General features: G+C 42.0%; 1 protein-coding gene across 7 annotated transcripts in view; it reads left to right on the top strand.

Moving 5' to 3' along the window:
- Positions 1–20,432, top strand: part of ryr2a (ryanodine receptor 2a (cardiac)) — a 252,899-nt gene that overhangs the window by 82,964 nt on the left and 149,503 nt on the right. For 6 of the 7 annotated variants that reach the window (XM_020611714.1, XM_020611710.1, XM_020611711.1 and 3 more), the window contains exons 10-20: positions 249–405; positions 11,216–11,380; positions 11,897–12,018; positions 14,203–14,386; positions 15,499–15,634; positions 15,867–15,962; positions 16,544–16,662; positions 17,631–17,764; positions 18,163–18,404; positions 18,548–18,740; positions 20,023–20,227. In XM_020611714.1, the coding sequence (XP_020467370.1) occupies positions 249–405; positions 11,216–11,380; positions 11,897–12,018; positions 14,203–14,386; positions 15,499–15,634; positions 15,867–15,962; positions 16,544–16,662; positions 17,631–17,764; positions 18,163–18,404; positions 18,548–18,740; positions 20,023–20,227 (1,753 nt within the window). Of the gene's footprint in view, positions 1–248; positions 406–11,215; positions 11,381–11,896; positions 12,019–14,202; positions 14,387–15,498; positions 15,635–15,866; positions 15,963–16,543; positions 16,663–17,630; positions 17,765–18,162; positions 18,405–18,547; positions 18,741–20,022; positions 20,228–20,432 lie in introns of those variants that run through there. The other variant, XM_020611713.1, reaches the window with a different exon arrangement.

Here is a 20,432-nt window from a genome sequence, read left to right as displayed (position 1 = left end):
ATATAATATATAAATATTTTATTTTTAGGTGGGCTCACTTCTAAACCTGGCTACTGTAATTTGGTGATTTTTGCACTTACATGTATTTATTTAGGATTCTTCATTTGTACTTGTAACTAATGCTCTGCCTAATTTTCAAACATTTTGTATTTTTGTGTAAAGCATTTTGAATTGCCTCTGTGTGTGAAATGTGCTATACAAATGCCTTGCCTTTTAATATTTATGCCTGTAACTGCGTTTGTGTCCAGGTGGAGTGGGAGTCATATCCGCTGGGGTCAGCCATTCAGACTGAGACATGTGACCACAGGAAAGTATCTCAGTTTGATAGAAGATAAATCTCTACTGCTGATGGACAAAGAGAAAGCTGATGTCAAGTCTACAGCATTCTGCTTTAGGTCCTCTAAGGTACAGAGTTTACAACTTCCACAACAATTTCTCTGAAGGCTAGAATGTACTGCATTATAGTTTTGTATAGGAAGGTAAATCTCTAGTGTGTTCTGGAGATGCTTGTAGGCTTCACATGCCTAAGTAGATTATCCTGGTGCTGTACTTCACAAGGTCACTTTACAGGCCTTTATGGCCTTACCTATGGTGCTTTTTTGTAAGTATAATGAATGGAGATTGTGGTATGGTCAAAATGCACTTTTGACTGCTTATTATCTGCTGAATGACTTCTCTGAATTTACTGACCTTTAAAATGGTTTTGCAGAGTGAAACCAAGGAAGGATGTCATAAAACATTTTAAACTGGCAAGATAAGATCAGAATAATTAATAATAGAACAAGAAATAACAAAGAGATCATGTTGAAGCAATGTTAATTAAAAAAAGCAGTGTTTTATCTTTTTAGAAATGATTTAAAGGATGCTACAGATTTGACTAGCCTGAGTTTCAAAGTTGATTGGCACTGACATAAAAAGTGAGTACATGTGAGTAGTGAGCACATATAAGAAGCCTAAAACCCTTAATTATATGTCAAAATATCAGTAATGGAAAGAACAATCTACTGAGGTCCTGTGCTATTTGCTCACAGAAGTCCGATGCTGTCAAACTAATGGTGTCCCATTGATGTAGTGTTCACCACAGGTTATTCAAAGTTATTCAAGAAAAACAATAAACATGACAGATATTCACTCATTGGTGTAGGGGTAAAATGGGGAGTTCAGTGAGTGGACCATGGTCAAAGTGGTGAACATGTCACAATTGTCTGAATTTTATCACCGGTCACCTGTTGTAAATAATAATAATAAATAATAAACTTTATTTCTAAAGCACTTTACAGCTCACCTGAGCACAAAGTGCTGTACAATACAGAATAGCCAACATAAAACATCATAGCAATCTATCAACAAATAACACAACATTATCTCTGTAGAGAACTCAAAGCATTAAACATCAGATACAAAGGCCTGCTTAAAAAGATGAGTTTTTAAAACTGACTTAAAGATCGATAACTCAGTTATATTCCGAAGCTCCCGCGGCAATGAATTTCACAGTCTAGGACCGTGGACAGAAAAAGATCAACTTCTTGTACCGTGACTGTGGGACCACCAGTGCCAGGTGCTCTGCAGATCGCAGCGCTCTGCGCGGGGTATACACAGTCAGCAGATCTGACAAATACTGTGGAGCAAGTCCATGAAGTGCCTTAAAAACGAACAACAAAACTTTAAATTGCACTCACCACTGCAGCGAGCGGAGAACTGGAGTGATATGGGTGTATTTGGATGTGTTGGACAACAGCCGGGCTGCAGCATTTTGGACTAATTGCAATTTTTGAAGAGAGGATTGTGACACGCCAGCATAAAGAGCGTTACAATAGTCCAGACGCGCCGTGATAAAAGCATTAATTGCTCTTTCCAGATTTGCACGTGATAGAAACGGCTTAACCTTCGCTAGCAACCTCAAGTGAAAGAAGCTAGATTTGACTACGGCTCCAATCTGTTTTTCAAAATTGAAGCCACTATCAAATATCACTCCCAGGTTTGTCAGCGAATCTTTAAGCGGAGGGGCTGGCACACCTAAATTAGGGACACCTGCGTGTGGTCCAGCGCTGATCAACATATACTCAGTTTTACTGTCATTTAGATGCAGGAAATTCTGCGCTAACCATTTCTTGATATCTCGGATGCCAAAACAGTCTATGTGGGACTGAAGCTGGGTGAGGACGAGTTTTTCCATTACCTTAGATGCAAAGGGCAACAAAGAAATAGGACGAAAGTTAGAAACCAGGGAGGGGTCGAGATTTGATTTTTTGAGAAGTGGTCATACCACCGCATGCTTCAATGCAGCGGGAATCTCCCCTTTCCGCAGGCAACAATTTATAAGAGCCAGCAAAAAAGGCCCAACAGTATCAATAGTATCTTTAATAATCCTTGCAGGGATGGGGTCCAGGGGGATGAGGTAGGTTTTAAACCCAAAACGTATTTCTTTAACTGATGTAAAGAAATTGGAGTAAATCAATTGAAAGTCTGAGCTCCCGGAGGTACCACAAGTATATCAGGTGAGACCCTGGGAATATTTTGTCTAATCGATCTGACTTTATAAATAAAGTAATTCAGAAAATTGTTGCATAAGTCCACCGAGCCCTCAAGGTGGGGGGCGCCCGCCGGATTAATGACTGAGTCAATGGTTTTAAAAAGAGTTCTCGGATGCTGCCCACTTTCCGAGATAATGTTGGAGAGGTATTGAGATTTCGCATCTTTTACGGCCTCCTGGTATAGCCGTCGGCTGTCCCTCAGAATGCCCAGAGAGACGTGTAGGCCGTCCTTTCTCCATTTCCGTTCCACCCGCCTACATTGTCTCCGCAGGGCATGCGTGGTGTCATTCAGCCAGGGAACAGCCGCGGATCTTGCTCTCTTGCTTCTGACGGGGGCGACAGCGTCCATTATCTGGACGCAGGTGGCATCCAGGGAAGAGAGGAGACTGTGAGGGGATGACGAAACATCATGATCTAGTGACCAATAAAACCCGGAGGCTACGAATGCCTCTGTAAAGGCCACCGCCGTAGCAGATGTTATAATCCTACAGCGTTGACAGGTGGCTGACAATCTAGTAGCACTCGCCGGTGTTTGCACTTCAAAACGAATTATCGAGTGGTCAGAGATGGCTAAGTCCGCCACACTTATGATGGACAAAGTCAGACCTCGAGAAATAACAAGGTCTAACGTAGCACCATGTTGATGAGTGGGGCCGTGGACTGACTGAATTAAATCAAATGATTCCAGTAGAGCATCAGATTCCCTTGCAAGCTGGTCAGAGGGGCAGTTCACATGAATATTAAAGTCTCCACAAATCAGGAAACAGTCAAACTGGGGAACAAAAGTTGCCAAAAATTCCGCAAAATCCTTAATAAAATCCTTCGCTTTGGGCGGGCGGTAAATGACCGCACATAATACCGGACAATGCTGAGAGAGAACAAAGAGCTGAAGCTCAAAACTGGCATATGTTATCATGCGGAGAAGGCGACATTGAAAATCGACGCCAAGCCACCCACTCTCCTCGTAAGACGTAGATTACTAAAAAATAAATACTCCGCCAGTAAAATTTCGGAGATTTGTGGTGGCTATTTGTGGCTATTTTCCCCCTGTTTCATCCAGGTCTCCGTAATAAAAAACATGTCCAGTTTAAATGAATGACAACAGTTGATTTGGAGTATTAATGAATAGTGATTAACTGAATCCATTAAATCACAAACTTCTGCACATGGTGGTATGAATGCTGGCATAGTTCTTTTCCTCTAAGAGCTACTTTTACAAAATGAAAGAGGCAGAGAGTGGGCAGTTTATTGCTCTCATATCCCTAAATAAAATCCAGTGCAACCAACTGCCTTCAGAAGTCACCTAATTAGTAAATAGAGTCCACCTGTGTGTAATTCAATCTCAGTATAAATACAGCTGTTCTGTGAAGGCCTCAGAGGTTTGTTAGAGAACATTAGTGAACAAACAGCATCATGAAGACTAAAGAACACCCCAGACAAGGATAAAGTTGTAAAGACGTTTAAAGCAGGGTTAGGTTATAAAACATATCCCACGCTTTGAACATCTCATGGAGCACTGTTCAATCCATCATCCGAAAATGTAAAGTGTATGGCACCACTGCAAACCTACCAAGACATGGCCGTCCACCTAAACTGATGGGCCGGACAAGGAGAGCATTAATGAGAGAAGCAACCACATGGTAATTCTGGAGGAGCTGCAGAGATCCACAGCTCAGATGGGACAATCTGTCCACAGGACAACTATTAGTCATGCACACCACAAATCTGGCTTTTATGAAAGAGTGGCAAGAAGAAAGCCATTGTTGAAAGAAAGCAATAAGAAGTCCTGTTTGCAGTTTGCCACAAGCCATGTAGGGGACACAGCAAACACGTGGAAGAAGGTGCTACTTTTTGGTTTACATGCAAAACACTATGTGTGGCAGAAACCTAACACTGCACATCAACCGGAACACACCATTCCCACTGTGAAACATGGTGCTGGCAGCATCATGCTGTGGGGATGCTTTTCTTCAGCAGGGACAGGGAAGCTGGTCAGAGTTGATGGAAAGATGGATGGAGCTAAATACAGGGCAATCCTGGAAGAAAACCGGTTAGAGGCTTCAAAAGACTTGGGGCTGGGGCAGAGGTTCACCTTCCAGCAGGACAACAACCCTAAATATACAGCCAGAGCTACAATGGAATGATTTAGATCAAAGCATATTCATGTGTTAGAATGGCCCTGTTATGGTGTCACGTCGATCGGCTTACCTGTTCACTCCCCCGCTCCTCTGTCACCGCAATTAGTCGCCATGTCTGTCACCTGTTGCCTATTATCTCCCGGTCCTGTCCTTTGCGGTTCTCCCTGCAATCAGTCATCATTCCTCCCACCTGCCGTTCATTGTCTCCCGGTCCCATCAGATATATATACCACCCTGTCTGCCGCTGCGCTTTTGCTGGTTCATACGCAATGATACGCATACGCTACCCTACGTTACCCTATGTTTATGCTACTTGGTCTGTCAGTGCTACTCAGTCTATCAGTGCGACTCGTCTATCAGTGCTACTCAGTTTATGAGTGCTACTCGGTTTATCAGTGCTACTCGGTCTGTCAGTGCTACTCAGTCTGCCAGTGCTGAGTGACCCAGCCACCCTGGTCCTTCCTGGTGTCGTCTCCTCTCTGGTCTCTTGCTCATCTCCTGGGTCCTGTGTTTGCCCTGCTGCTGTCCCTCTTGGTTCCTGCCTGGTCTCGTCCCTGGGTCCTCGTCCTCCTGCCACCCAGCCTTACCTGTGTTTTGTGCAATAAACCACTTTCTTTGGGCTCCTACTCCTCCTGGTCTGTGTCTGCAACTGGGGTCCACACCACACTCATATGTAACAAGCCATTTCTTCTCAACTAAACTAACTGCTAGATTTCAGGCATTGCTTTCCAATAAAACTGCTCTGCCTGTGTGTGTCTGTATATTGCCCTGCCTTTGAAGTTGTCTTCCTCTTCCTGACTTTTAGATCTAGTCTCTTGTTTATTACCCTTGGTGTCCCAGTGACCCCAAATTCCCTGGCCTCTTCAGCCAGGTGGTGATAATAAATTAACTGTGGACCCTCTTTACTAAAGCTGTAAATATAATGAGTTTCAGTGTTTTAGTGAACCAGTCCCCTTGATGTTAAACAGTGCTCCAGTTGGCTAACATTAAATACTGACCAGTGATTCAGTGAACACATAGGGTGATATGTAACTACATAAACACAACTGTGGAATTAAAGTATATAGACTTATGTATGCTATATAATAAAAACCCTAACTAATTATATTCATTTCTATCTAAAAATAAAAATCACCCTAACAATACCACCCTGTCTACCGCTGCGCTTTTGCTGGTTCATACGCATACGATACCCTACGTTTATGCTACCCGGTTTGTACTATGTGTACGTGTCCCAAGATTCCCGCAGTTCAACTCTGGTATTCCGTTTACCTGCTAGTATGCCCCGCGGTGTTCATCTGTCTGTAACTCGTCTGTCAGTGCTACTCGGTCTGTCAGTGCTTTTCGGTCTGCCAGTGCTGAGTGACCCTGCCACCCTGGTCCTTCCTGGTGTCGTCTCCTCTCTGGTCTCCTGCTTGTCTTCTGGGTCCTGTGTCTCCCCTGCTGCTGGCTCTCCTGCTCGTCTTCTGGGTCCTGTGTTTGCCCTGCTGCCACCCCTCTTGGTTCCTGCCTGGTCTCCTCATCCCTCTTGGTTCCTGTCTGGTCTCGTCCCTGGGTCCTCGTCTTCCTGCCACCCAGCCTTACCTGTGTTTTGTTCAATAAACCACTTTCTTTGGGCTCCTACTCCTCCTGGTCTGTGTCTGCAACTAGGGTCCACACCACACTCATACGTAACAGGCCCAGTCAAAGTCCAGACCTAAATCCTATTGAGAATCTATGCCAAGACTTGAAAATTGCTGTTCACAGTTGCTCTCCATCCAATCTGACTGAACTGGAGCTACTTTGCAAAGAAGAATGGGCAAAAATTGCAGTCTCTAGATGTGCAAAGCTGGTAGAGACATACCCCAAAACACTTGCAGCTGTAATTGTAGTGAAAGGTGCTTCGACAAAGTATTGACTCAAGGGGGCTGAATACATATGCACGCCACGTTTCATTTTTATTTGTAAAAAATCTTGAACACCACATATCATTTTCCTTCCACTTCACAACAATTATGCAATACTTTGTGTTGGTCTATCACATAAAGTCTCAATAAAATGCATTTAAGTTTGTGGTTGTAATGTGACAAAATGTGGAAAAATTCAAGGGGTATGAATACTTTTGTATATATGCATTTATAGTAAAGATAATTTTGATTAGTGATGATTCACCTCTCGCATGAGCACATCTGTTTCCTCAGTGGAACATCTTACTGACATCTTCTGACCTGGCAAGTCTGCCAGTATGTTAGTAATATGCCAAAAATTCAAACTCACACATCTCTTAAAGGGGATGCGAGGTTACACACTAGTGATGTGACGTTCCGTATCGAGGCTTCGAAGCGTGTGCCGAGTAGGGGAGGGGGCGTTTCTGCAATGTGCGTATCGAGGCTTGCGTCATTTAGGTGAGGAGCTGAAAATGATGAGGTCCGAAGCCTTGCTGCCCGGCTGTACCACGTGACTGATTCAGGAAGTGGTTCGGATTGTCAAAAAAAGAAATCGCCTAAGACCTGCCACAGTGGAGAAACTGTTGTTTTTAAATAAAAACCAATGGTGTCCCCTAAACCATAATCACTGGCCATACCTCAACGTTACAAAAGCACAATCATTGTCCATACCCCAACCCCAACCACCCTCACCTCACTGTAAATAATCATTTCCATTTTCATCATTTCCAAATAATCATTTTCCATACTGCCAGTATATATATATATACACAGTATACTGCCATCACTACAATATACATGTTTTGCATACGTCTTTATTTTGCATACAGTTTTATTCACAGGCTTTCTGCAAAATGCCACACACTTCAAATTCATGCCAACTGATATTGTTGCATCCAGTAGATGTCCTCCTAGAGCAAATGAAGCTTCATGAAGCTTTGCGCTGGAATGAACCAATTGGATGAAAGGCTTCATTGCTTCATGAAGCTTCATCTGCCCATCACTATTACACACTGGCTGGATAATTGCATGTTACACCCGAAACACATCCCTGCTTTAACGAGAAGATCAAATACAGCCATTTTGCTACTTGCATGGGTGCTTGAATAATTTTTCCTCATTGTCAAATTACAGATATTAACACTGACACACCCAAATACTTGCCCCAGTACATCCTGATCAGACACTGTGGATCCTCAAAACAGGGCCCCTAGGCTGAAAATGACAGTTTTGGCTCACAATTTCTGCCATCTGGGTTCAAGATAATCCTGACTGGCTTTTGTCTGGCTGTTGCTGCATACAGTAGATCATTCCCCAGTTCTGGGTATTTGCCTTGCTGGGCTCCTTCAGTTCGCGTCTTGCACAGTGGGGTGTACTGAGTTACAACACTCAGTTTCCATTGACAATGAAAAGGCAGCTGACACTGACCCAGTAATTTTTTCCGTATGTGGCCACAAGGGGGCTCGTATACAGTCAGCAGCCTTCCCAGCATTTATGATGGTGAATAATCTTTTACAGTGCCTTGCGAAAGTATTTGGCCCCCTTGAACTTTGCGACCTTTTGCCACATTTCAGGCTTCAAACATAAAGATATAAAACTGTAATTTTTTGTGAAGAATCAACAACAAGTGGGACACAATCATGAAGTGGAACGAAATTTATTGGATATTTCAAACGTTTTTAACAAATAAAAAACTGAAAAATTGGGCATGCAAAATTATTCAGCCCCCTTAAGTTAATACTTTGTAGCGCCACCTTTTGCTGCGATTACAGCTGTAAGTCGCTTGGGGTATGTCTCTATCAGTTTTGCACATCAAGAGACTGAAATTTTTGCCCATTCCTCCTTGCAAAACAGCTCGAGCTCAGTGAGATTGGATGGAGAGCGTTTGTGAACAGCAGTTGTCAGTTCTTTCCACAGATTCTCGATTGGATTCAGGTCTGGACTTTGACATAGCCATTCTAACACCTGGATATGTTTATTTGTGAACCATTCCATTGTAGATTTGGCTTTATGCTTTGGATCATTGTCTTGTTGGAAGACAAATCTCCGTCCCAGTCTCAGGTCTGTTGCAGACTCCATCAGGTTTCCTTCCAGAATGGTCCTGTATTTGGCTCCATCCATCTTCCCATCAATTTTAACCATCTTCCCTGTCCCTGCTGAAGAAAAGCAGGCCCAAACCACGATGCTGCCACCACCATGTTTGACAGTGGGGATGGTGTGTTCAGGGTGATGAGCTGTGTTGCTTTTACGCCAAACATAACGTTTTGCATTGTTGCCAAAAAGTTCGATTTTGGTTTCATCTGACCAGAGCACCTTCTTCCACATGTTTGGTGTGTCTCCCAGGTGGCTTGTGGCAAACTTTAAACGACACTTTTTATGGATATCTTTAAGAAATGGCTTTCTTCTTGCCACTCTTCCATAAAGGCCAGATTTGTGCAGTATACGACTGATTGTTGTCCTATGGACAGAGTCTCCCACCTCAGCTGTAGATCTCTGCAGTTCATCCAGAGTGATCATGGGCCTCTTGGCTGCATCTCTGATCAGTCTTCTCCTTGTATGAGCTGAAAGTTTAGAGGGACGGCCAGGTCTTGGTAGATTTGCAGTGGTCTGATACTCCTTCCATTTCAATATTATCGCTTGCACAGTGCTCCTTGGGATGTTTAAAGCTTGGGAAATCTTTTTGTATCCAAATCCGGCTTTAAACTTCTCCACAACAGTATCTCGGACCTGCCTGGTGTGTTCCTTGTTCTTCATGATGCTCTCTGCGCTTTAAACAGACCTCTGAGACTATCACAGTGCAGGTGCATTTATACGGAGACTTGATTACACACAGGTGGATTCTATTTATCATCATTAGTCATTTAGGTCAACATTGGATCATTCAATTTGTTAAAAACGTTTGAAATATCCAATAAATTTCGTTCTACTTCATGATTGTGTCCCACTTGTTGTTGATTCTTCGCAAAAAATTACAGTTTTATATCTTTATGTTTGAAGCCTGAAATGTGGCAAAAGGTCGCAAAGTTCAAGGGGGCCGAATACTTTCGCAAGGCACTGTATATATATTCCTATATCCAAATTATGATACAGATTGGCACCAAAATCAAATCTGCTGTTTTGTGGGCCATACTCTACCTCTCAGAATCTATTCATTACTTTTTAAGTTATGCTGCTAACAAACTAATAGACAGATGCTGGCAAAAACATAACCCCTGCCCTTGGTGGAGGTAATTACAGAAATCATGGTTAAAACTCATTATATTGAGAGTTACAGTATATTAAAGAGTGTAATACATGTTCAACCACAGGGTGGAGCTCTGACTCCACCACACACTTACAGGGAGGTTTTGCCAGATCTACATCTTGGTGAATACAGACTTAGATTACATGTCATGAAATTCATCATTGGACATTACCACAAAATGGACAGGACATTTGGGTTATTCATCTATACAGAATTGAACACAAGTCCCAAAAGAAACCTATTAAGTCTTTAGAATGCTGAGTGGTTTATGGCTTAGACCTGGTCTGTTTGGGTGTCTACAGAATGCTTGTGAGAGACTGGTGGAGTGCCCATTCAGGTTCAGTTTGGTGTTGTATCAGATAAGTCGGGTGGGGTTTTTGTGTGTGTCTGTAAGCTCCTCGTAATAAATTGTCAGAGCCCACAACCTTTCTTATAGGTGTTTTTGGTCTATAGCAGTTCATTCAAGTGAAAACTTTGTGTTTCACACATTATCTAAAATAGTAATGAATGAAACCAAGTTTCCAGTCAATGTAACACACTAATAAAAGGAATAAAGAGGAAAAACTCAAGGGTCTCAAATCATAATTATTTATCAGTAGTGATGCGGTTCTTGCAAAAGTTGGTTAGAAAGTTAAGTTACCTTCTAATTGTAGAATGACTGTCTGATCCAGAGATGATTGATCTGCTTCATAGAAGACAGATACACAATTAAGAGTCTTCATGTTCCAGAATCACTTTTTTCAGTTAAAATTATAAGAGATCTTCATGCTGTAGCTTTAATCAACTAGAGTATTTTTGAGGTCAGTTTATACCAAAAAATGGTATATGCGTATATAATGGTATAAATGATATATAAAATTTACCAAAAATATTTCCCGGGTTTGTCCTTATATCTCTGGCAGCTCGATTCTCTGCTCCTCCAGCACACCTCTCAAAACCAAAAAGTTATTAATCTCAGATTAAAATGGACTCGACTGCACGTTAACAGTGATGTGTAGTACTTACTATCTGTTGTGAAAAACTAACAATGGCTAGCAGTAACAAAAGTACATAAACTGACCACCCAACAACAACCTCTCTATATCACACATTTCTGTCACTTGGCAACATTTAGTAGCTGACATTCTGCCATTTTGTAGGCAAACACTGTATATATTGATTACCTATTTCAAAAATGTCCAGGAATTCTATTTTGGGTTGGCATTTCCTACTTAAAGAAGAGCACACTAACTTTGTTTCTCCTCCTTCAGCACAGTTCTCAAAAAGTGTGAAATTGATGAAGTAAAAATTAATAAAAGTCATGTCTGTCATATAACATGTGACATTAGTATACATTTTTTTCTCTCTCTCTCTCTTCTTTTTTTTTTTATTCAGGAAAAGTTGGACCCCAGTGTGAAGAAGGAGCTGGATGGCATGGGTGTTCCTGACATTAAATATGGCGACTCAGTGTGTTACATTCAACATGTTGATACCTGCTTATGGCTCACATACCACACTGTCAATGCTAAGTGCGCACGCATGGGTGGAGTCCAGAGAAAGGTACCTTACTTTACTGAACCATACTGGACCTATCAGAAATGGAGTTGCTGTATACCAAAGACTAAGATGTGACAACAAGCACAGTTGCAGTTTATGGCCTTTTTGTAATATTAGAGTGAACTATCTCTGCATGCATCCATGCATGGCCCCAAAGTAGGCGGCCCAAGCTACTGGACAGAGCTAATGTCAGGAGGTTAAGGGACGAAGATAGAACTGAGCTAACAGTGGAGCCCACATCTGTGGCGTTTTACTCATGCAAACAGTGAAATAAATCATGACTGCATTATTCAACCATCTTCAATTTTTACCACCAAAAACCTGCTTTACTGATGCCTTCGACTGATGTTGTCATCATAAAAAAAATTAAATTTAAAGCCACATTCAGAAAACAGGCTATGTGAGTTTAAATTCAGCTTTTGGTGTTTTGGTAAACTGGTAACTTTTTCTATTTGACTCCTGTTGCTCAAGTAAAAGGCACTGTCTTTATGTTAAGAATAACTTTACATCTTATTTCAGGCCATCATGCACCATGAGGGTCACATGGATGATGGGCTGACATTGTCTCGGTCACAGCATGAGGAGAGTCGCACTGCCAGAGTCATCCGCAGTACTGTCTTTCTCTTCAATCTGTTCATCAGGTGGATTACCCACAAACACACACACAGATATGTAACACACATGATTTAAAAGGCAAGAGATTGTTGTACCCCGTACTTTTTACCATACTGACTCTGAGAGATGAGACAGTCCAAGTAACTACAAAACAGTGCTGATTTATTCCATGAACATAGGTAAAAGTTAACATTACACGCTCAGGTATCTTGCACCTCCAAACTGCTCGCAGGCAGATGAAAGATGAAAGACCCTGAAATGCAGCAGGGACAAGGAGATCCTTGGTTCTTGAAGAAGTATAAGTAATTGAGGAGAAAGCCCTGTCTTCCTTCACTGGTACCTCTCCCAGCCACTGGTTCCACTACGTGGATGACACATGGGTTAAAATCAGGACCCACACGAGGTAGAGGCTTTCACCAAGCATATCAACTCTGTGGATGAGAACATCAAATTTACTCGTGAGGATGCCAGAGATGACTGTCTGGCCTTTCTGGATTGTGCAGTCCACTTGGGAGGGGACACAATCCTGAAGGTAGAAGTATATTGGAACCCTACACACATGTACCAATCCCTGCTTTTTGACTCACCCCATCCACTTCAGCACAAACTGGGAGTCTTCAGAACTTTAAATCACAGGGCAGAGAAAGTGCCCACAACTGCAGAGGGGGCCAAGAAGGAGAAATTACACATCCAGAACTCCCTTAGGGCTTGTAGATACCCTAAGTGGACCTTCACCAAAGCTAGGAAGAGGCCCAACACCAATAGGGAGAAACCAGAAACAAGAGGGGATAACACTGTCATCCCTTATGTGGCTGGTTTATCAGAGAAGTTAAAAAGGATATTTCACAACCACAATATCCCAGTTAACTTTAAACCAGGGAACACCCTGCGGCAGAGACTGGTCCACCTGAAGGACAAAACCCCCAGACATAAACAGAGTGATGTGGTGTATGCAATTAAGTGTAGTCAGGAGTGTAACGACTTGTACATTGGTGAAACTAAGCAGCCGCTTCACAAACACATGGCCCAACACAGGAGGGCCAACTCCAGTGGACCAGAGTCAGCAGTCCACCTCCACCTGAAGGACAAAGGACATTCTTTTGAGGACAGTGAAGTCCAGATCCTCTCCAGAGAACATCACTGGTTTGAGAGAGGAGTTAAGGAAGCTATTTTTGTAAAGATAGAACACCCCTCACTAAATAGGGGTGGTGGACTAAGACACAACTTGTCATCCATCTACAATCCTGTTTTGAGATTTCTGCCCAAACATGCCCACCAGGACAATAGGCATCGGTCGACAGGGGAGGGTTCAAAGACAGGTAACGACTCTCACCGATCCTAGGCTATAACGACTCAGTCATTAGGGGACATTGTTGGCCATCAAAGGACTGAAACACCACCAAGGGCGATAAATATCTCCGGCTCAACACCAGTCAGTCAGAACTGATGAAACCTCTTGGATGAGAGGTGAAACGTCTTCGACCTAGAAATCTAGTCCAGTTGATTTTTTTCAGTTTACTATGACCTGGATGACTGAGAATCTGCACAGACATTTGCCAACAGAGAAGAAAATGTATTCCATGTGCAAAGAACTTTGCCTCCTTTCCCAAACCCTACAAATAAAATGTATCTCAAAAACATTCCTTTTTAAAACACAGTGTGGTAAAGCATACAACCAGAAGAAACCATTAGAAAGGACATTTTATTAAAAAGTATAGTATTTATATCATTACACAGTAAATCACAAAACAGCAAACAAGGGATTTCTTTATTGTCGAGACCTCCTTGTTTTGGTACTGCCGCACAACTGTGAATATGACAAATAAACTTTGACATAAGGTCCTAAGCTGGGAAATCATAATATCCATACATTAAGCCAATGCAAAGCAGGGAGGTGTGCGTGAACAATCATGTCAAAATGACAAACTCGCTGCAAATAACAAATTGGGCCTAAACAGTGACAGTCAGCTGCACTGTAACTCTGAACAACACGCAACAGAAATAATGTTACTTCTGCAATTTTATTTCACCAAGCTACACAGAACTTTGACATTAACGTAACCTTTGCTTATGAATCAACCTGGAACAAAAGCAGTATCAGTCAACATGTTGTACAGCAAGCTGTAAAATTGACATTACAGCAGCAAAGAGTAACAACTATTTCAGTTCATGAAGACAGCGACTGATACATTCTTTTGTGTATGTGCCAGGGGTCTGGACACACTAAGGAAAAAGGGGAAGAGCTCTACTTTAGATCTACCAATAGATTCAGTCAGTCTGAGTCTACAGGATCTGATTGGCTACTTTCAACCACCTGGAGACCATCTAGAACATGAAGACAAGCAGAACCGACTCCGAGCTCTGAAGAATCGACAGAACCTTTTTCAGGAGGAGGTAGGAAATGTCTACACAGGTTTTCGTGTGTGAGTGTACATGTATGGCCAGTTTTATACCATAGGACTGAGGACATTTTGACTGGTTCTTACTTTCTGGCACCTTCCAAAGGTTGTTTGAGGGTTAAGACGTGGATTTAGGGTTCATGCTAGAATTAGGTTTAGGTTAGAGTAAGGGTTGGGCTTAGGCATTTCTCTCCCCAATGGGCCATGTGTGTGTCTTCCTGAACCTCGGATCCTGTGTGTTTGAGGGATCTGTGCAGTATCTTAGCTGTACTTAGCACTGCACTGTTCTAGATAGAGAGCTCTGATGTTGTTCCTGGGATCTGTTGAAGCCACTCTTCCAGTTTAAGAGTCACAGCTCCGTGTGCCCCTACCACCACTGGGACCACATTGGCGTTCATCTTCCTCATCCTCTCCAGTTCCTGTTTCAGGCCCAGGGAGAACATGCAAATCCCACACAGAAAGGCACCAGGTTGGTCGGGGCTGTGAGGCAACAGCAGTAACCAATGCACCCCCACGCAGAGAAGCATAGCCAGGGATTTGCATCAATTGAATGTGGGGTCCAGGTGTTTTTTTTTTCTTTTTTCGCAGTCTGAATGGTAATTTAGCTGTAAAAAAATAACAGACACATTTTGGAGATCTCTGAGACCTATGTTAACTTGTTAAACAGGAGTATTATAGCTGTCTTTTAAGTTTGTATTGCTCCTCCTTAACAGTACTGTGTCTCTCCTCTCCTCTCTGCTCCTCTCTCCTACCCTCCTCACCTAACCCCATCTCTTCTCCTCTGTTTTCTGTGCTTTTATGCTGTTATGGGAATTTGAAAAAAAAATTAGAGTATATGAGCTTTTAAACTCCAGTCCAGTGAGCATTTGTATTATGGATAAGAATATGGGTGTTCCATTATATTGTTTTCAGTTTAAGGAAGGATAAGTAAAACTTCACAAGACTGCAAATGTGTGAAGCTGGAAGTCTATGACTGCAGAGTTGAACCCCTTCATCTGCAGCTGCACCTTCCCATTGTAAACAGTTGCACTGTCTCATTTTATTAGAATTATGCGTATTCTCTCTTATGTGTATGGTTGTTGAAACCAACAACCTCTGTGTCTGTAGGGGATGATCAGCCTGGTGTTGGAATGTATTGATCGGCTTCATGTCTATAGCAGTGCAGCTTATTTTGCTGAGGCAGTAGGAAGGGAAGCAGGAGAAGCCTGGAGCTCCATCCTCAACTCCCTCTACCAATTACTGGGTATACACACTTTTTATTTCCCCTGCCCTCATAGTATGAAAGAAACATAGTATGTATAACAAGTTGTTAGTGCATTACATTCCATTAAGTTTTTATTCACAATAACCAAGAGATGATAATTCAGACAGTAGAAATATTAGGATGAAATTAAACTAAAAATCTTTTCTGTGCACTCCACTCCTCTCCTGCCCTCTTGTTTCCACTTCTCTCCTTTCCTGTGTTCTCCTCAAAGCTGCACTGATCAGAGGAAACAGAAAAAACTGTGCCCAGTTCTCTGGTTCACTGGACTGGCTGATTAGTAGATTGGAGCAACTGGAGGCCTCCTCTGGTAGGTCTTCTTGACTGTGTGGTGCTCACACTGACAACTGGTGACCAGTCACCACTGGATCATTATAAAGTGACAATGTTGAAATCAGAGGATCCAAAAAGTAGGTGAATGAAACCTGAGCAATTATTTTGAATGTTTAAATACTGCAGAAAAGCAGTATTTGAGCTTAATTTTATGTGTCACTTTGTCAGAGTCAAGTAAAATTTGACTCAGTGTAATACACTATGTCACAAAACAAATTAATCTGATTGTCAGAACCCATTCTTTACAGCATTAAAATTGTATTTATAGAGTTATTGCATCACAAAACGTTCTTGAGAGTTTTCTCGTTAGAGTTCTTCACAGTGCTTGTAAGATACTTTTAATAACGAACAGGGAAAACGCCTAAGCTAAAACATGGAGTAGGGCTGGCCCAGATACAAAGGATGGCATCATGTTTCTTGAATGAATTTACTCAGCATTGTCAACAGTTTTGACAGGTTACTGTATGAATCAACAAGAAATAAAATGTCTACACACAGGAGCATGAAAAGAAACACAGATGTCTTCCGAATAGATACTGTAATGTTTTATATTTTTAGGTATATTAGAGGTGCTTCATTGTGTGCTGGTAGAGAGTCCTGAAGCACTGAACATAATCAAAGAAGGACACATCAAATCAATCATATCTCTTCTGGACAAGCATGGACGCAACCACAAGGTACAGTACAGGCACTTATAAGTACATATACATGTACAGTATTTACTTATAAATGAGTACTCACTTTTATTGTACATGGTGAAATGAATGTCAGAATTCTGTATAAATAATCCACATTATTATGTGTGGTGATAAAAGACTTGTAGGAGTTTGTGGCAGAACCTTAGGCCCAAGGCCCCTTTTGCAAGAGAGACTGAACACATTACATATATATGAGCTCACAACAAGACAGTTTCACTCAAACAAAACACAAGTAGGAGTGCTACTTTTTTTCAAAACACAGCATTACAAAGTGCTTCACAAAAACATGTACTCCACAAAAAACTAGTCTTCAGTTATTTGCTCTAGAGTGTCCCTAGCTTCAGACAGAGGTGAGACGTCAGTGACAGTGAGTTGGAGATCCCAGCTCACAAAACAATATGACCATAGTCCTCAGGCAATGACGAGACACTGAGTAAATGTACTGAGAAACTATTCTTTTCATAAATAAGTACTCCACCTTTTTCACTTTACTTTCACATCTAAATTTCTTATATCCAGTTATAGACAAGACAGGAATTTTAGCACAGAGACAGGTTTCTGTAAGAATAAAAATCTCTGCAGTAGTTTCACTCACTAACACAATTACTGTACAAAATCCAATTTTAGAAACAAACTATTTTGATGTAGACATTTCAGCCCATGACCATTTATAAATTTCAGTGGTGAAATTGTTTTATTACTAACATAAGATGTGTTATCAGGATGGTGAATAAGATGCCCTTTAGAGCAACAGTCACAAAAAAGAATGGAATTACAAATGTAATAGTAGTAGTGTAATCATGAATTGAATGCTTTGAAGCAAAAGTCTGTCAGTCAGTTCATTATGTCTGACAGTTCATTATGATTCAGGAACAGGTGAAAACCGTAGTGAATTGTAAAAATAATATACAGTCATTCTTATTTTCTGGTTTGTGCATACTGTTTAGGTTCTAGATGTATTGTGTTCGCTGTGTGTGTGTCATGGCGTAGCTGTGCGCTCCAACCAGAACCTCATCTGTGACAACTTGCTGCCAGGAAGAGATCTGTTACTGCAGACCTGTCTGATCAACCACGTAAGCAGGTATACACACAGACACACATACGTACATACACAGTGATGTCTTACAATAATCGTGAGGACACTCACTGACATAATGTCCCTAGCCCCTTACCTTAACCTTAACCATTACAACTAACGGCCTAACCTAAACCTAATTCTAACCTGAACCCTAAAACTAACCTTCATACAGCCCTTTGAAGACTGACTACTCACAGCACAACAATGAAGAACACAACCTTAACTGTAAACACTCTTTAAAGTAATGTTCCCTCTTAAAATTTGAATTAGAGTCTGTTGACTTTTGTTGAGAGCATTTTGATTTATGGATATTCATCTTGTAAAATAAGATTTTAAATTAAAACATGTCTGTATCCTTTTTTAATAAAAACATGTTACATGTATTTTCTTCCTCTCAACAGCATGCGTCCTAACATCTTCCTGAGCGTCAGCGATGGTTCCGCTCAGTACAGGAAATGGTACTATGAGCTGATTGTGGATCAGGCCTTGCCATTTGTCACAGCAGAGGCCACTCACCTCAGGGTGGGCTGGGCCAACATCAGTGGTTATGCACCCTACCCCAGCGGAGGGGAGGGGTGGGGAGGCAATGGGGTGGGAGATGACCTATACTCTTACGGCTTTGATGGACTCCATCTTTGGTCAGGTGAGCTGTGGGTGTGTTGAACTCAGAGGAACTTGTCAGATTGTTCCAGATGGCTGATTCAAAATGCACACTGTATGTTGCAGACTTAAACTCAAACCAAGCTAAAGCTCTGTCCTCACTGTTTTTCTGCCAAACTTGGACAGGCTGCATTGCACGAACTGTTAACTCCCCCAATCAGCATCTCTTGAGGTCAGAAGATGTGGTGAGCTGCTGCCTGGACCTCAGTGTGCCCAGTATCTCCTTCAGGATCAATGGCCAGCCGGTTCAGGGCATGTTTGAGAACTTCAACTCTGATGGCCTCTTCTTCCCTGTTGTCAGCTTCTCTGCTGGAGTCAAGTCAGTGCCTCACCGCAAACACTTCACACAGAGGGAACTTGAGTACATTTAGTGTGACCATTGTTGTAGGTCTCGAGTCCAGGACTCAGACTCAAGTCTGACTCGAGTCCGGATTTTCAGGACACGTGATTTGAATCTGATTTGAGCATTGATGACTCAGACTTGGAGTCGGACTTGGGAATGGACTGCATTCAGACTCTGAATTTGGAGGGGAGGACTCTGAATCTACTTATTCACTTATTTATTTTTGTAATACGTTATAACAATTTCGCACAAGATATTGATATTAAAACCTGTTCACCTGCACCTTGCTGTACCCATGCAATATCCACTTCCATCAAGCCTACACTCTGCCTTTCTATAAATAGGGTTATTCATTCATGCATTCATTTTCTACCGCCTAGTCCCTGAACGGGGTCACGGGGGTGGGGGGAGGCCAATCCCGGCCGGCAATCGGGCGAAGGCGGGGTACACCCTGGACAGGTCGCCAATCCATCGTAGGTTTTATGTTTCAAATTGAAGAACAGTATGGTGATGCAATACAGTCAGAAAGTTTGGACTATAACATGGTGAGAGCTGTGTAAGTTGTGTTTATTGTAGACCTTTGATGACTGATTTTGGTAATGGTGACTTGACTAGGATTATTTTTTGATGACTCGACTCAGGCTCAAGTCAAAATGTAATACAGAGACACTTTTTGTGTGACTGGACCCTTTTGGCCCTTTCCTCTCAATTTTTTGTATTCTCTTGTTGGTATTTAAAATTTTTGTAATGTGTATATGTTAGCAGATTTTTGAAATCTCACCAGCCATACTAACAAAGGAAAGGTGACAGAAACACTCCTAACTCAAGGTTTGCTTACTAGCTTTTTCCTAGAGCTTTTCAACTACAGAGCTGCATGTCAACTGACCCATTTCCATGGCAACTAAGCAAACTACAGTATCTGCTGATGGCACTAATGTATTATCGTTGAAAGCTCTAAAAAAACCTAGCAAGTGGTAACTGGTGAGTTTGGATTGGTTTAAGTAGCGTTTCCAAGATTAGGAAGGAACTTTTATGCTTGACAGCAGAAAGGAAACTCTGACATGACATAACTTACTGGGCATGTTGGCTCTATACAATACATTTATTTGACTTCAGCTTGAGAAGAAAAGCAAATTTGTAAATTAGATGTACTAATCCAAACCAGTATGACATGATATTGTCTTCCTAATTCATCATCAAGTTTTCCTTTCATATTCCTCCCCTCAAACACCACCCTTTGTCATATGTCACACTGCAGGGTGCGTTTCCTCCTTGGTGGACGTCATGGGGAATTTAAGTTCCTACCTCCCCCGGGTTATGCTTCTTGTTATGAGGCAGTGTTGCCCAGGGAGAAACTCAAGCTGGAGGCCAGTCAGGATCAGACTGCAGCCAGAGACTTGCTGGGGCCCATCATCACACTGAGCCAGGCAGCATTCACCCCCACACCTGTGGACACCAGCCAGGTAAGTTCAGTTCAAGTTCAAAGTGTTTATTTGTCATATGCACAGTTAGGAAACATGTTTCCCTGTACAATGAAATTCTTACTTTGCTGTCCACATGAATGCCACAAAATACATCCATCCATCCATCCATTTTCCTCCACTTATCCGGGACCGGGTCGCGGGGGCAACAGTCTAAGCAAAGATGCCCAGACTTCCCTTTCTCCAG

This window comes from Monopterus albus, unplaced genomic scaffold (genome assembly GCF_001952655.1).
Source record: "Monopterus albus unplaced genomic scaffold, M_albus_1.0 scaffold117.1, whole genome shotgun sequence".
Taxonomy (NCBI): Eukaryota; Metazoa; Chordata; class Actinopteri; order Synbranchiformes; family Synbranchidae; genus Monopterus; species Monopterus albus.
Note: the sequence above shows the minus strand (reverse complement) of the source record. Positions and strands in the feature narration are given on the sequence as shown.